The sequence below is a fragment of the Macrosteles quadrilineatus genome, unplaced genomic scaffold (assembly GCF_028750875.1).
Source record: "Macrosteles quadrilineatus isolate MER2022 unplaced genomic scaffold, UCM_ALF_1.0 Scaffold_6__1_contigs__length_79288215, whole genome shotgun sequence".
Taxonomy (NCBI): Eukaryota; Metazoa; Arthropoda; class Insecta; order Hemiptera; family Cicadellidae; genus Macrosteles; species Macrosteles quadrilineatus.
This window is the reverse complement of record NW_026542599.1, coordinates 25742459-25760836: the sequence shown is the minus strand read 5'-3', so window position 1 is coordinate 25760836 and position 18378 is coordinate 25742459. Positions and strand designations below refer to the sequence as shown.

Below are 18378 nucleotides of genomic sequence, written 5' to 3'. Positions count from 1 at the left end.
GAAAAATTACAAAATGTTGTAAAAATACATAATTTATAAAAGTTAAGTAGCTTACAACAAATATATATATACTAGTGGACCTGTTGCTCAAATTCGAGCAATTGCAAAGTATTACAGGCGTTATTTCAAAACGAATAACCCTAACAGTAATAATTTCCAATGTAAAAGAGCCAACTCCAAGATAATGTAATCAATCACTCTACTCCAGTTATCGAAACTGAAAACGAACGCTCTTGTGTGTATCATGTGTTTACTATGAACAGCTGTAATTAATACAAATTATTTGCCTGTTTAAGTAAACAAAATATTTTCTTCACAAGAAATACAAAATACATTGGGATTTTGATGCCCTGTGGAGCAAAGCCCAAGGACTTTTATTACAGGAATTAGTGAAAGGGGGTGTCTATACACAAAAAATACTTTATTTTGACACGTCGTTTGTAAAAATCCGTTATTATTAACGGAGGAGTAGTGTTTCGTAGAAACCGCCTTCACGTATTATATATAAGGATATATTGGTACTAGCAGAGTACCCGTCCATCGTACGGGGTTGGCATATAAGTATAAAATGCTTATTGCAGTTATACTCAAGCTTTGCGTTTTCTATAGGAAGGAAAAAATAACAGTTTGATAAAATTTGCTTCTTTAAAATTATGGTATACTATAGTATTACACATCTACCATAGCCATAATGTTCTGCCTCTTCACCTAAACAATAGAGAAAAATAACCTATCAAAAATTCGCAAAGTATCACAAATTATCCATGAAATTAAAAACATAAACATAACTGTAAACAATCCTACTTTGACAGTTCTCTTTGCATATCACAGTTTTTTGTTGCTGTTTGGTTCAAATTAGCTGTTTTCATAAATGCAAAAAAATAAAATAATAGTGCTGCACCCTGTTGGTGAACTTTTTAATACTTTTGCATATCATAGAAGCAACTTTTTTAGTTGAAACAGCTGACTAAATTCTTTAATTCCCTTTAAATATGAATACTCATAAGGTTTACATGGGGAGCTACAGAGCCACTGGGGCAGAGCCTGAAAGGATTTTTGAGATAATAGACGAGTTGATTTAGCCCAAAAAAGCCTCTAAGATAGAACAAATTCCAACAAATGGTTTTTCGGCGGTTTTTGGTAGTAATAGGTGTAGAAAGTACCAGGAAAAAAGTCTACCAAAATCGGACAACCGGAAGTCGGGTTTTTCCAAGATGGCCGCCGTGAGGCCCTCAAATCGACAAGATGACTGCAAATCCGTCGATTCATAGTTCCAGGATTGGCCGATTTCCACAAAAATAGGCAAACACATGTAGAACTATATTTCCAACCTTAAATATGAAAACTAGGCAGACAAAGTAACCCAAAGATGAATTTTCAGGGTATTATGGGCTAGAAAAATTAGATTTTTTACATCAAATATATGTTTTTCTAATATTTTGTACAAAGTTTGTTATAATTTCAAATTTATTTTTTCGCCATTAGATTCAACACAAAAAACCTAACAATTTAGTATATTGAATCTTTGTTCTGCTTCAATTTGTTACAGAGATATTGAAAGTAATAACTTTAGTATGTTTTCTTGCCGAGATAGCTCAATGTTAATCTTATGGAGAATAAGAATAAATATGAATATTATTTTTCATTAAACCTATATAGATAAGACTTTTTGTTCTGCTTCATGTTATCTGTTTTAATATTTTTTTTTTGCTAAAAATTCCTTTTTTGGCAGTTACCATTGCAGCAAACCTACGTATTCGGTTCCTCAGTTTTAATCATAAAGAAAATAAGAAAAAATCAATTTCTTATTACTCCGAGAAGTATAGAATATAACTTTAAAAACAATACAAGAAAACGTTTTATGGTTTTATGTTGTAGTTTTGGGTGTGCAGAGTTGGATTTTCCCAACATTGGACAAATTTTGAAAAAAAAACCATAAGCATTTTCTATGCACAATTTTCTAAATATTGACTTGGGACCAACATCGATATTTATTGGGTGGTCAGTACTTCATTTCAATGGGAAACGTATTTTGGCCGCCATTTTGGATCCACCTTATTGGATATAATTTTTTGTTGTTGTAACGACAGTGTTGTGACACATTATTACTATATACTAGATTTTCACGCACATTCCGTTGCCGAAATCCGTTTTTAAATACATTTTTTTGTTTTAAACGTTTTGTACTTTGAAATTTTTTTACGATTATTTTCCTTATCTTCAGTTAGTAGTTCATTCTTAAATAATTAATGATGTAAGGGCTTTCATTTGAGCTATTGATCATTAAGATTGGACGAGTTAGAGACGAGATACTAATCCCAACAAAATGTTAAATTTAACTTTTTATAAATCAGTTTTTATTAAATGATTTATATCTCGGGTTCTTAATACGTCACCAAGTTCTTTCTGGTCTCAAATTATTCAGTAAAGAATTAGGTTTTTTATTTTATTAGTCACTAAATAATATCTGACTAATTAATAAAAAATTAGTCATGCACCTTAATTTAATATGAAACTATTTGCATTTGAAATTTTTCTTTAGTTAAGTACATATATCCCCAATTCTAATAACTCCCAATAAATAATCCATAACTACAGTAAAAGTCAATACTTTGATGAATCTTTTAAGATTATAAAGAGTATTGGGAGTTATTTTTCGATTTAAGGGTATATGTCTTAAACTAAAGACAAATCTCGAAAAAAAAATTATTGTTTAATAAGACAGACCAGTATTAAATTTGTCACATTTTATTTAGTGATTAAAAAGATTAACCCAAACATTTACTGAGTAATATTAAACCAGAAAGAACTTGGTGGCGTATTAAGAACCCGAGATATAAATATTTTAATAAAAATGTATTTCTAAAAAGTGAAATTTAATATTTTGTTGGGGTTGGTAACTAGTCTCTAACTCGTCAGATTTTAATGATCAATAGCTCAAATGAAAGCCCTTACATTACTAAATGTTTAAGGCTAGAACGAACTGCAAGCGTTAATATTTACTGGAGATATAAGAAAAAATTATCTTAAAAATGCTCAAAATACGAAACGTCCTTAAGAAATGTATTCAGGAGAATTTTCGTTTGAATATATCTCTAAAACGAAAAAAAAGATATTTAAAAACTCATTTCGGCAATGGAATGGGCGTGAAAATCTAGTTTAAAATAATGTGTCACAACATTGCCATTACATTAAAAAAATTATTTATATCCAATATGGCCAATCCAAGATGACGGCCAAAAACACGTTCCCTATTGAAATGACACTGTCATTACATTTAAAAAATATTTATAACCGATAGGGGGATCCAAAATGACGGCCAAAACACGTTCCCTATCGAAATGAAGAAATGGTAACCCAATAAATATCGGTGGTGGTCAATATCAATGAAAATGCATGTGGATTTTTTTTTAATTTTTCCAATGTTGAGAAAATCCGTCATATTAAATCTTGATTCTAGGGGTTTTCCAGTAGACCGATTTTTGGCAATTTTTACTATGTTACTCTGCATACCCAACACTACAACATAAAACCATAAAACGTTTTCTTGCAATTTTTGAAGGTAATATTCTATACTTCTCGGACTAATAAAAAAATAGGTTTTTGCTTATTCTCTTTATGATTAAAACTGAGGAACCGAATACGCAGGTTTGCTGCAATGGTAACTGCCAAAAAAAGGAATTTTTAGTAAAAAAAATATTAAAACAGACAACATGAAGCAGAACAAAAAGTCTTATCTATATAAGTTTAATGAAAAATAATATTAATAGTTAGGTATGCTTATTCTCCATAAGATTAACATTGAGCTATCTCGGCAAGAAAACATACTAAAGTTATTACTTGCAATATCTCTGTAACAAATTGAAGCAGAACAAAGATTCAATATACTAAATTGTTAGGGTTTTTGTGTTGAATCTAATGGTGAAAAAATAAATTTGAAATTATAACAAACTTTGTACAAAATATTAGAAAAACGTATATTTGAGGTAAAAAATCTTATTTTTTTAGCACATAATACCCTGAAAATTCATCTTTGGGTTACTTTGTCTGCCTAGTTTTCATATTTAAGGTTGGAAATATAGTTCTACATGTGTTTGCCAATTTTCGTGGAAATCGGCCAATCCTGAAACTATGAATCGACGAATTTGCAGTCATCTTGTCGATTTGAGGGCCTCACGGCGGCCATCTTGGAAAAACCCGACTTCCGGTTGTCCGATTTTGGTAGACTTTTTTCCTGGTACTTTCTACACCTATTACTACCAAAAACCGTCAAAAAACAATTTGTTGGAATTTGTTCTATCTCAAGTGCCTATATTTACTCGACTATAAGAATATGCCTATATGTTGATCGTGAATGTCAGCTATTATCATACCAAATTTCAGCCTAATCTGTCCAGTGTCCAGTAGTTAATGCGTGATTGAACTTCAAACAAACACACAAACTTTCACATTTATAATAGTAAGATAAGATAAGATATATATCACATATCACATCTTCCTGGGGAAGGAGGATAATCATTTCTCATAAAGGTAAAGGTAGGAACTTAAAATACCGTATTCATATTTAAGTCTACAGTTTTCACTTCACTTAGAAGGTAATTATTATAGTTTTCGAAATACAAACAAAAAATTTGACTACAATTCAACCCCCCCCCCCTCAATGATGGGCGAGGAGTTTTGATGATGATGAATAAATGATTTTATATCCATAAAAAAAATAAAACAATTTTACCATTGGGAATATAACTGACCACTTTAACAAGTTTTGTGTGGCCAGTAGAGAAAATTATTAACAATCTAAAAATAAACATTGAACCAGCCTAGCTCAACATAAAAAAATGACACCTAGCTCTGTGATGTTTGACAATCCATTTATTGATAAAGCTGAATACCTAGACTAAAAAAATCAAAGGAGAAAAACTATTTAAATAATTTAAATTTGTATAAAAATTACATTTAGATGAGGTATTTTGTTGGACAATATCATACATCAGACTACTTCAAAAATTTTGTTAGCGAACTTCCCTAAATAGGGAAGTAGGTAGCTATAAACGTATCTGTATGGATTTATATGTGTGAACACGATAACTTGAGTAATTTTTGTCCGATTTCTGATGAAATTTTTTGTTTGAAAGTGGAAGCGGGATAAACTTTATTAACTTTATTATAAACTTAATTTCGCGATCCAAAAAACCAACATGAACAGACCATGGGAACGGGGTTTTATATGGGGCAAAAATTTGTTTTTCTCAATTTTGACCCTCAAATCATAAAATTTCCCGATTCCTCTCTAGACTTTCTTAAAGAGCTAAAAAAAAAACAAATAATTCAGTATATCGAAGTGTTTTTGTATGGTTATTGGTTACGTATTTGTCCTGGTGCTAAACAGCACTACTTGCAACGTTGCCAATTCTACCAGGCCGCTGCTTGGAGTTAAAGGTGGCCGTGATAATATGCTCTCCCGCGGCCACCGGATAAATGTATTACAAAATCGAAAATAAAACATACAATTTAAAACCAAAACAATACTTAAATTGAAAATCTTTTTTACTAGATATATGGCGTGCGGCCTTGGGCTGCCTCAAGTAACGTTGGGAGGACTATACAACCCTAGACTTGCTATGTTGCGACTTCGAAGGGCGCGGCCTGCTCTCCTCATAACTATAGAACAAACATAGTTTATGGAGTCAAACATTTTGTTCTATAAGTAATGTATTTGGCCAGATTTAAATTAATTACATTGGTTCTAAACATTTCTATGTTAATGATGTCACTGACTGATTGAGAATAGTAGACGCGTAACCAATTGAACCACTGACAGATTTTCGACATCCTAAATTAATGTCATTTTGTTTAATGACAGTTTTATATATTTTTAATATTGACAGGCATTGGTGACATTATATCTCTTCTATTGGAAAGTTTTTTTTGTCAGTTCAATGGTAACATCGTACGTACATTAATTCTTTCGGAGAACCTATGGCATCATCTATAAGCATTGAATATTAATTTCCCAAAATACTGTGTGGATATACTCAAATCAATGATACCAGTATTCCTCGATAGAAATTTATAGCTTTGTAGTTTTAAAGGCGGCCGTGTCGAAGCTCACGAGAACAACTTTCAACAATATCAATACAAAATTAAATCGAAATCAGTCAAGCCAAAGCCGATCAAGACAAGAACAACAACCAACAAGCTGTCTTCTTCTTCTTACTATCCATCTATCATCTTCATCTTCATACATAACCTCAACTGTTGTTGTCTGCTAATTTTCTTAAAGTAGGATTACCGGCAATTAATTCATTGCACTTTGCACTATACCATTTCAGTTATAGCCTACCTCAATTAATTTTAAACTATTGTCGTTCTTGTATGTCACTATGATATTGTCAAGGTGTAAATTTGGAACTTTGTTGGCGAGGGTAAGTTATTTCCATGGTTTGGTTGCATCATCAAAACAGACTTAGGCCTAGGCCTATGTTCGCTAGGTTTGTTTGTTTTTAAAAGCCTACTATAAAATAAATATATTAATAGGCCGAAATGTAAATTTAAAAATGTAGAAACTTACTAGATTAAACTAGAAACGTACGTAGCCTACATCTACAGAACTACTCATGCCTAAGTTATGTAATTTACTTTTAAAAATGAAGGTTTAAGCTTAACTGCTTAGCTTTAAACCAATTTTTGTTCAATTTAATTAATGTCCAGGCTTAGGCATACCCTTTGCTACCATATAACTTATACAATAGGCCTAGCCTACTTTCAAGGAACTGCATCATATTTAATTTTACGTGGTTTTGATTATTCATCGGATTTGTGTTTGTTTTTGTCAGGGCACAGAGGATTGCTTTGGTGGTGTGCCAATAATGTTTAATGTCCCTCAAGTGAGGACAAGGAGTTAACCTAGGCCCTACCGTACACAATTTCCTGATCGAATGTCTAAAGTTTTATTTGGTTTATGTCAAACTCTATGTACTTCGTAGATTTTCTGAGCTCTGATAATTTTGTTCCCCTGAAAATACTTTTTGATCAGTTGTCAATCTTATTGTTTAAAGGCTTAAATAGAATGCAATAAAACATATTCAATTGAAAGCATTAGGGCCATTCTGAAATTAAGTGGAATTTCCGCCCAAGAAAAATTTATGAAAGAATATTTATTTTTTATATATATTTTGAAGACTCATAACAAACTAAATACATACACCCTTTCAAGAGGTCAAGAATGGATATAATAATATAATGTATTACGTAATTTAGGCCTATCCATGGGAGTTACCGGTACCTCTGGAGGTTTCATTTTTCTGTTCAATCACTTGTAAATTCTAACCTTTAGATACATATATCTAGAGAGCTTATGTTTTCTGAAAGATAGGTACTTAACAGGCATCTCCCAAATAAAAATTCGAAGTTAAAATTTTAGCATATGACATGCATTATTTGTTGCACACATGGAGGTTACAAGTATAAAAGGTACTGGCCTTGCAAGAAAGGAAATCCTGTTTATTAACATCAAAAGTAGGACACATGAGCAGAAAACAATCAACAGAAATCCCATTACGGCTGCCACCTTCTTCCTAAAAACTCTACCAATGGTCAGTGCTACTGTCCAGTAAGCATTTTTAGAGCTTTTATATATGGTCCATGGAGGTTACATCCAACCCAGTGGACAACTTTAGATATTTAATTAGATCTTTTTGTAAACATTTTTAAGATGGTGTTAAGTCTAGGTTATATCATAGACTAACCAACAATAGACTAATTAAGGGAGTATGTTTTATCTATGGTTATATATTTTATTACTAAAATTGAGAATTTGTTACATTCAATGATTTTTTTCATAAGTCACTTGTAATGTAAGTGTTGCAAAAAACATGGGTGGGGATATTCCATGGTGGTTACATTTCGGGTACCGGTACTTTGCAGATTTTTAATCTCTTAAATGTAAAATAACATTGGGATCTCTTAAATACGATCTTGCTTCATTTACAAAAAAAAATATAAAGTTTATATAAATTAGTTTTTTTTTTTTTATAGAAAACTATGGAGGGACAACAAATTCCACTTAATTTCAGAATGGCCTATTAGTTTAATTCTTCCTATACTGGGAAGTAAGTTTAACCTCCAGCTGCGTCTGAGGATGTTTCAAAACCAGTGCCTCTGATCAACGGTGAGGCACAGAATATGAATTTACAGTTGACGTTGACATCCCGCAACGTGAGACGATGTTCTTATGTGAGACAATTTATGCAGACAGACTTAATTTAAGTAGGTAATCTAAAAACTCAATTCTAAAATGTTTCGTTAGTAAAGATGTACGGTACCTTTACCAAGAGTTATTTAATGATTTTAATTCCCATATTTGCAGACTGTGTTGACACATCATGAACTTGCACCGTCGTTAGCAGCCAATGGGAAACAGCTTGTAAGATGGAGGCATGGTACTCCGATCAACACAGTTATCATGTTTGTTCCTCAACAAGAGGTAAGTTCTTGTGTTGACATATTTTTGTTCAGTCTGTTTTACTTGTTACTAAATCAGCAGCCTAAATCTCTAAAAAGGGGTTGAAAAACAAATCTCATTTAGGCTAGTTACAATGGTATAAATTACCTACCCAGTGATTCAAAATAATTGTGGGTTCAGCGTCTTGATTTGAGCCATCTTTAAGAGAAACCCATAACAAGATACAGGCCTAGGCCTATGGTAAATATATAAACACTTGGAACATTTTTATCCTACTAATAGTATAAGTTACAGTTTGTGTGTTGGTTTGGAGCTCAATCCCGCATTAACTACTGATCAGGTTGGGCTGAAATTTTGCATAATAATAGTTCATAATCCTGATTAGGTACATAAACAAATAAGCAAGACCTCCTTTAACTCACACAGAACACAGTGGGAATCATGTATTTGGGCCGAGCAGATTTACAAGGTTAGTTGTTATCAAGAAGATAGGGTGATTTGCTAGGGAAATGGGTAATTTGTGGCGATTAATGGATACGGTAATATTTTCTGGTTAATGTGATTTTTCCCAAACATGGAGAAGTTTTGTTATACCTCCAGAATTTGTAATACATATACTCTCCCGTTCCGGCTACCTCCGGGTCTGGGTGTTTACTAGTTCTCAGGATAGCTACTATTTGTGCCAGAGACAGGCAAGTCTTTGAACTGTAGCCAGAACTCTCACTGCCGACGTCAAAAGTCCTTCTTGGGCCACCACACAAGCTAGCAATCTGCGAGGCCATTGGTGCCAAGTAATTTTTTTCTGCTCATAATTTTCCTTCTAATATGCCTACCTCAAGTTATACAGTTAATATTTTTTACACAATTTTATACTTTGAGAATCACTATTTGAGTGTTGTGGGATTTGTGTATTTTTACCAGAAGGTCTACTATTCACTAGCAATCATTGCCCTAATGGCTAGTCCTACTTAATGGCTAGTCTGAGCTTGAGCCAAGGCACAAAGGCATTGTAATAACTGTCAGCAGCATAAATGACTCCATAAGTATCAATGCCTGTGAGACATACAGTGTCCTTGGTCTTTTGCAGACAGTCTTGGTCGGCCTGGTAATAAAGAGATGCCCTTATTACACGGCCTTAGCAGTTCTTTGGGTGTCCAGAAATATTGAAAACGACTATGTCCAAGAAAGTCCTCATAATTTTGCCCATGTATATTCCTTCGTATCATTTATGTATGAAATGTTTTTCATGTTGCACAAAGAGCATTTAACATAATTTATTTAATGTTCTAACATCTACCAAATAACTCCTTTACCCAGATTTAACCAATTTTATTTTACCTTATTAAAAAAATACTTATATGGCATGTATATGTTTTATTTGCAGGCTTGGATTGTTGAAAGGATGGGGAAGTTTTTCCGAATAATGGAACCAGGTCTTAACCTGCTCTTCCCTATCATAGATAAAGTGAAATATGTTCAAAGTCTTAAAGAAATTGCTATCGATGTACCTAAACAGAGTGCTATCACATCAGGTAAGCTAAACAGCTAAATTGTAAATTGTAAATTGTTTTTTCTACTGAAGATGATTTTAAAAGTATAGTTTAAGTCCTTGTACAGTTACTCTCAAAGTAACATGTTTTCAGTACACATTTTTATTTGAAGCCTAAACCCCTCTCAGCACTATTCTTTAAGAACCAACCCCTCCCCCTTTTACATAGTTCTAACTACCCTTCTGTTTTGATAAAACTTATCATTTTAATTTAAAAAACTAAAAAAAATTACTAATGGTAAGATTTTTTATATTTAATTAACTTTGTAATATCTATTTATGTCTTCAGATAACGTTACTCTCAGTATTGACGGTGTGCTGTACTTGAGGATAAACGATCCTTACCTTGCAAGCTACGGAGTTGAAGATCCAGAGTTTGCGATCACCCAACTTGCCCAAACCACTATGAGGTAAGATAATCATCTACTAATAATACAATTTTGTCTGGGTTCATTATGTAGAATAATGATTTTTTTTTAAGTAGGCCTACAAAAAATAATTAATGTAAAACTCTTTTAAGTAGGATGGCTGGAGAAAACATTTATTGTATTAAGTATATAGAGTGTTATTTTACTAGACAAATTATTAAAAGCGGGTATTGAGAACGCTTATACAATTTCATAAAGAAAGTTTTACAATAGCTTACAAAGATTTATTACTTAACATTATACAATCACAGATGGTACTGTAACATTTTTACTACATGTCCCTGTGTTTGCTTTTTGATTTTCTAGTTTTGGCTAGATTTAAAGACTTGTGTTTTTGTTTTTGCATGTCAAGTATTGTAACAGGAGGGCTAAAAAAGTACAGACTGGAATCGAGGGAATCATCTTATGAGTTAGGTTTTTTAACATTTTATTTACCAATATTGAAAGTGTCAGCTATAATTCCTCAAATTTCTTACATCTATCATCACCAAAAATGGACATAATTTATTACAGTTCATGTTGCCTACAGATCTGAACTGGGAAAGATTTCTTTGGACAAAGTATTCAGGGAGAGAGAAAGTCTGAATGTTGGCATCGTGGAGTCGATCAACAAAGCTAGTGCAGCCTGGGGCATTACCTGTCTACGATATGAAATACGTAAGTTGTGCGTTGTGGCTGGCAAATGTCTGAAAACAATTCAATAAGTGGCAAAATAATTATCCAGCAAAAAGATCACATAAAAAAAATAAAAAGTTAGGAGGAAGTATAGAAATTATATTAAATTAAATTAAATTTATTAAATTTAAATAAATAATAAATTTAAATTTTTATACATTTATTTATTTAATATTTTATTTTAAATTAAATTTTTTGAATCATATCTGTATAGAAATCAAAGTGTTTATTGCAATGGTGTTTTTTCTGATTATAAAGAGGTTTTACATGGTGTCCCACAGGGCTCAATTTTAGGCCCAACTTAAAGTGGAAGGTCCATATTGATTATACAGCTAAAAAACTTAACAAAGGAATATTTATAATAAACATGCTTAAGAACAGTGTAGATTTTAATACCTTGAAATGCATTTACTATGCACATATACATTCCCATCTAAGTTATGGAGTTCAATTGTATGGGGAGGTAGTAATTATAAAAAAAACTTTTGTCATTGCAAAAACGAGCAATAAAAATCATGTACAATGTTGATTTTAGTACACACTGTAAACCATTATTTAGGGAGGCTAATATTTTAACTGTACAAGCAATGTATATTTTGGACTGCCTTGTGTTTGCAAAAAATAGTTTTAGTAAAACAGACACACATGAAAATGTACACAGTTACAACACACAAAACCGCTGCAATTTTATATCTAGACAGTGTTGATACAGCACCACAGCTACTAGTTTTATTGAAAAATCCAAACAGTATTATAATATGTTACCTAATACAATAAGATGTTTTAATTGTTTTAAATTTAAAATAGTGTACTTAAAAACTACCTGTTAAACCTGTGTCGATATAGAGAAATAGACTTCATAAATGATGTTAAATTAAACCTAAGTTAAAACCTTTTGTTCTAAGACATTTCCTTGACTGTGCCATGCATGTAAACCAGTGTAACGGCAATAAAGCATTCTTATTCTTATTCTTATATTAATGTAGGCCTAAGAAAGTTCAGATTTTTTCATTTGTCAAATAAATCGTAGACTCCTATAAAAAATAAACTTGACTAAAGAAAAACAAGCTGAATAAAACATTAACCCTTTATCTGACATGACCATAAATCTTGCGCTTGGCAGGATTTTTCCATGTGTTTTGCCAAAAAATTAAATATAGATAACAATATAATAAATTTTAAGGTTTAGTTCAAATCAAAAAAGGGTAAATTGCGGAGTTTGTTCCAAATAATTTCCTACGCTACTAAATTAAGCCACGTATCCCTGACACAAAACATGAATTTCCTTCAATGAAAATATATTGTTTGTTTGCAGTTATATTTTACTTGTTGAAATGATAATTGATTATAGATTATTTCAAATGTCTTGTGTGACCTTGAGGGATGGGGTAGACTCTAGGTTCAGGAACGTCAACCATAGTTTGATGTACGATTTTGTAACTGTATTAGAAAACAACAATTAAGTCTCTATTTTCCACCTGGTAAGTGAATTTTGACTCCACAAAAAACACCATGTTTTGGTCTGAGATTCAAAATATGTTTAGATTAGGTAACCTCTGATACTGGTTCTTTTTCTCCTTTGCCAAACTTTGTTAATGTGTTTTCTTCAGGTCTTAAAGAAAATCATTGTTCTTCAGATCATCGTTCAAAAATATTCTTGAAAAATTGTTGCATGTCAATTGAGTCCATTTAAAAATATCTACTAATAGTCGAACTTCTGTACTTTACTACTGAATAACCTGTGTTAACAGGAGATATAAAACTTCCAACTAGAGTCCAGGAGGCGATGCAAATGCAAGTAGAAGCAGAACGAAAAAAAAGAGCGGCCATCTTGGAATCTGAGGGAGTCAGAGCGGCTGATATTAACGTCGCAGAGGGAAAGCGAACGTCTAGAATCCTAGCTTCAGGTAAATTACCTCTCTATATGAAACTTTGAATAGAAAGTTATGTAAGGTTACCAACTTACATGTGCATTAGTACGATAACTTATGTGATCCAAATTTGATTAAATTTGGTTTCTTTTAGAGGCTGAGAAGCAAGAGCAGATCAACAAGGCCAGTGGAGAGGCAGCGGCCATGTTGGCTGTGGCGGAGGCCAGGGCCAAGGGACTTCAGATGGTTGCCAAGGCTCTAGGTGTCCAGGTAAAGGTCCAAATCAAATCAAACTTGGTCCCGTGGTAGTGCTTGACTGGGCCCAGTTGTTCCAAGGTTTCAGTTAAAATCAAATAATGCCCCAGAAATGTTCTTGTAGAGGTTGTCTGTTTAACCGGTCCGCATACTAATACCTACCTCAGTAACCTAAATGGAGTGAAAACTATTGTTCTCGGTGCCTGTAAGCGTAAATGAATCGTTTATCGCAGAAACCCCATAATCAACATGTTTCACAGTTGTGTGATTTCTGCATCAAACGGTGTATTTCAATTTGTACATCATAAATATACAGTAGAAGCCCGGTTAACCATAATAAAGGGGGGAGAGCTGTTTCGGATAACCAATTTTTCGGTTAACCCATCACATGCTAAAAATAGCCTATGTATTACCACGGTCTGAAGGAAATATGAATTTAAAACAATGTCTATACAATACAGTGTTTTATTTCAGCTACAAAAATTTTACAATGTGTTAGGAAAGCCCCTTTCTAGAGAGAGGGGCTCAGCGCTACGCCTCGCTGTTTACATTGTATTGTACTTATATTTTAGCCCTGTATTAATTTATAGAACCGTTTCATTTAACCCAGGTTTTGATTAACCTGATTTCAGTTAACCGGGGTTCTACTGTACTAAAAAGTAAAAATCAAAAAAAAATTTGGGGTTTCTGCAATAAAGGAATCAAATCAATCTTGTTTAGTTAAAATTATCCAATTTAATACCTATTATGATGATTTGATGTAGACGATAGAGAAGTTATCATGTCTATAACTAATCGTGTTAATTTTATATGATGTATGATGCGTATGGTGCTTGTATGATGTGTTTTTGTGATGTTGTTTGTATATGATGTGTTTCATTATGACGGAGTGTTTTGTGTTCAGGATGGCAAAGAGGCAGCCAGTCTAACAGTAGCTGAACAGTACGTGGAGGCTTTTCACAACCTGGCCAAGACTAACAATACCATGATCTTGCCTTCCAACGCCGGGGATGTCCCTGGAGCTGTGGCTCAGGTAGGTGTAAATGTAAAACTTGACTGTGTAAATGCTTGATTATACAGGGTGAATGTACAAGCTACTAGCCGGAGAGTAAGAATACAGGCTTGTGTGATTTACAACTCCCGCTGTTAACCGATTCCTCCGATGTCATCGAGACTTATACTGGTTGTCGTTTCCGTACAAACTTGTCAGTAAACTAAGATTTTTTACGACCCAGACTCTTAAAAGTCGGTGAGTGTAAAAAAGTCCTTGAAAGAATACACTTTCCCAAAGCTGTTTTAGGAGCAGTTGTCAAATTATCGCAGCGAGTACTCGAGACTAGGTTAAAAGTTAAGAAACTGCTTGTTAAAATGCTGATTTGTAGCCTGTCAATTTGTCTTGTGTAATCGAGCCTGAATGGAGAGTAGGCTAGGTGAGATAATCTCTGGTTAAACCTTGCAATCTTTGATATCATCACTTCTATCAAGCCAATTCTGATCCATTCAAAACACAACTGGTTGGTGACTTTGCCAATCAATGGATCCTAGCATCGATCGCACAACACTTTAACGAATTATCCACCTGAATCATTTGACCTGAAACATTCCAGAACGTCCGTAACTCACACCAATCCATAACTAACAGCGCCATCTTGCTTTGTTCTTTAACGAGGTCAAGTACGTTTGAATTGTTTACCCACATATTGAATTTCAACTTGTTCCAGGCGATGACGATCTACACAAACCTTACCCAGCAACAGCGCGAGGGAAGGTCCCTCAAGTCGGACCCTCCACCCTCCGCTAAAGAGAAAATTTTCATGTCTTCATCTTGACAGCTGTAGCGCCGCTTTGTATAAACTCAAATCTTTTGTATAACGTGTTGAAACCTCTTTCCGAAATGTAAGTGATTCAATAATGTTAATTATTTTAAGTTAATATGAAATAAAATGTTTCACGAGAATGTGGGAATATGTAACACAAACTTCCTATAGTCCTTGTTATATATGGTATTAAGAGGTAAAATTGTGAGAAATACCTTTAGATCCTAAAACTGAAGATCCATTAGGGTTTTGGTAGAACAGGAACAAGATGAGCAGAGAAGCGATGGCTCTGGCCAGAGTGACGAGAATCGAAGGACCACAGATGAAAGATGATGTTGAGAAATGACTATTGTTGTGTAGTATGTAATTCTTCACTGATTTAAATTAAAACTCTTCTTCATTAATAAAAAGAAAGCAATTCACTACTCATGAATATTCTGGACTGTACACGAAAATTTACAACACATCTACTTTAAATAAAAATATCTTCTTGGATCCTAGCTTGACACTTGGTACTATAAATTTGGAATCCATATTTAAATGAGAAATGATGAAATAATGCACTTGGAGCGGTAAGAGAGAAAGAGAGATTAAAATATTTAATATGAACTAAACCAAAAGGTAAGCACTGTGTACTGTGAGAGAGGTGAGTCTAAACTGAACTGACTAGTACGAAGTGCTGTAGTGAACTTTGGACAGTGATGTCATCATATCAGCTGTTGTATCCTTTCAATAACTGAACTAAAAACTTGACTTGAATGTTAATACTACTTGATTAATTGTTTATATTTGACTGTATATAGTTCATATGTTATTAAATAAATATTTTATTAAATGTCCTTAGTTGAATTACTAAATATTTAACAGTCCTAGTATGTATATTATTTACGAACAAATTTCTAACATTGACAATGAAGTGTGATATGCAGTAAACTCTCGTTAGTTCAGACTTGATAAATCTTCTTAATCCAGACAATTTGACAAAAGACAAGGTGAAGAATATCATCTTATGTACACAAGGCTTGATGCTAGATTACAGTGCATCTTTTAGTCAATTTTGTTTTAAAATTAAAATATTTTTTTAATTACAAAATATTGAATTTAGCTTCCAAGGCAAGGCCAAATTTGACATTTGCTGGTCACGTTCATATCTTTCACTTTGGGCTTGGGATGACTTCCACCACTGATTTGGAATTGTATAAGTACTATGAAGTAGGTACTCACAATTCCAAGAATCTAGAAAAAAATCGTCTTATTAATTAGGAAAGTAAACTATAACGTAAAAACGATGTCAAAATATCTGCAACCTTTTGGAATGTGAATTTTGCGATATCATGGCGACAATGGAAGGCATTTAAGTGATCATTAACAATTTATATTCCTGTAATCACAGAAGATGATTGTGATCACAGATGAAAGTCATTTTCTGTGATAAATGCACATTGTATTAAATTGATTATTAATCAAGCAAATTATGCCATCTTCCTTATAGCAATATGAAACTTACTTGCAAATTTTGGGGAAATGTCACTCCTGCTAATCTTGACTTATTTTGTCTGGGGTATTCAAATATTTACTGTAACATTTAATTTTATTAGATTCTTGCATTTTACGAGCTGATAAAAAATCATGCTTCAGTTATGTCCTGATCTTATCTAGTATCTATCCCAAGTAATTATACTGAGTAACAGTAAATCGTAATTTTACGAGTACTATTAAATTAAATGACAACAAGTTGGGCATACACACACCTGAAATAGTAAATCCATGTTCAGGGAGAGAAGCTTCAGCGCTGTTATTTTTATTTTTCGACTGTTATGCTGCATCACAAAAATGTTTATCTGTGAAAATAAAAGGTATAAGTAATTAGCTAGAGATACTAGAGATAAATTTATATAAATTACTTTATTTATGCTTTACAGTGTTGACATAGGCTTTGTGACCACAGATATTTAAGTTTTTATCGATATAGTTGGTTTTCTAGGGAATCTGAATTCGGTGAATGCATATGATGCATTTATCTATTTGTGTAACCTATATGCATTATGATTATTGTTTTCCATATATCCATCAGAATATAATTCAATAATGAGAAGGGTTCTTTCACATGGTTAAAACCTCATTTGGTTGGTAACAAACTGTTCTATAAGCAATCACTTAACAGTATAGCACAGGGGTTCTCAAACTTCACCTACTCAAGGACCCCCGTAATTAATTACAGTAAAACGGACCCCCTACAACTACCCTCACCCCCTACCCCCGTTAACCCAATATTTACTTGCTCATAGGCCTGTGTTGAGCTTGCTACGTATGCATTTTGTAATGCAAACTGGAACTGTTTTTTTTTTAGAAATAGGCACTTTTGGTGTGAGTAATTAAAAATAAATTTAATATAATTTTTTTGCGGACCTCTAAAAACCTGGCCAACAACCCCCCTAGGGGTCCTCGGACCACACTTTGAGAAACTGTGATATAGCATATTAGTAGTCATGGCAGCGATCTAGCAGAAATTTGACCTTGAGATGATCTAGGTGTACTCTCAGCTGATTAGTTGACCACAGCTGACCACGTGACGTCAGTAGGTGTTTGTATTAAATATTAAATAATGGATAAAAAGTGTTGGCCTGACCGGGTTTCGAACCCCGGTCTTTTTGTTGGTAGTTGTATGCGTTAGCTGGTTGAGCTACAGCAATGTTATGGGTATGGAGTTTTATATCGGTAAATGACACCTTGTATCTTATATATATAGGGTGTGTATTGGAGGTTTGATTTTAATATGGTTCACGGGTTCGAATCTAACTAATGGTAACTGAGGTCTATGGGTTCAATCCTATCCTAGTAGGTCTGGAAAAAAACACATTATATAGTGTATAATGCTTAAACCTTACTGTTGATCATAATGGTAAATGTTGGAGGTTATTTTATATAGTGTATAGTGCTTAAACTTTACCGTTGAGCATGTTATGTTGATATTATACATGTGTATCTCTGTAACTTACATATACAGGGTGTGTTAATATTGGTTGGAGGTTCACGGGTTCGAATCTAACCAATCACAAAACATGTTATTAGAGGTTTATGGGTTCAATTTTAACCTATTATTTGTAGGTCTATGGGTTTGATCTTAACCTATCACTTCTGGTAAGGTTCACGGGTTCAACTCTAACCAACCATAAAACATGTTATTTCTGGTTATCGGGTTCAATCCTATCTCAGTAGGTTTTATAAAAAACACTTTATATAGTGTATAATGTTTAAGCGGAGCTTTACCGTTGATCATAATTGGTAAATGTTGGAGGTTATTTTATAGTGTATAATA

The 18378-nt window shown here is 33.2% G+C and overlaps 1 protein-coding gene across 1 annotated transcript; it reads left to right on the top strand.

The window, feature by feature from the left end:
* Positions 1 to 6273: 6273 nt before the first annotated feature.
* LOC128996873 (stomatin-like protein 2, mitochondrial) lies at positions 6274 to 15199 on the top strand. The gene is made up of 9 exons (XM_054422391.1): positions 6274 to 6425; positions 8369 to 8485; positions 9849 to 9996; positions 10303 to 10423; positions 10971 to 11098; positions 12868 to 13023; positions 13142 to 13257; positions 14147 to 14275; positions 14964 to 15199. Exons 1-9 carry the CDS (start codon positions 6384 to 6386, stop codon positions 15069 to 15071), a joined length of 1065 nt encoding a protein of 354 aa, XP_054278366.1. The 5' UTR covers positions 6274 to 6383; the 3' UTR covers positions 15072 to 15199.
* The last annotated feature ends 3179 nt before the right edge of the window (positions 15200 to 18378 follow it).

Excerpts from the sequence above, each read along its gene's own strand:
- LOC128996873 (XM_054422391.1), top strand. The coding sequence starts at position 6,384 with ATGATATTGTCAAGGTGTAAATTTGGAACTTTGTTGGCGAGG. Across the intron at positions 8,486-9,848 it reads TGTTTGTTCCTCAACAAGAG|GCTTGGATTGTTGAAAGGAT; the intron begins GTAAGTTCTTGT and ends TTTTATTTGCAG. Across the intron at positions 10,424-10,970 it reads CTTGCCCAAACCACTATGAG|ATCTGAACTGGGAAAGATTT; the intron begins GTAAGATAATCA and ends TGTTGCCTACAG.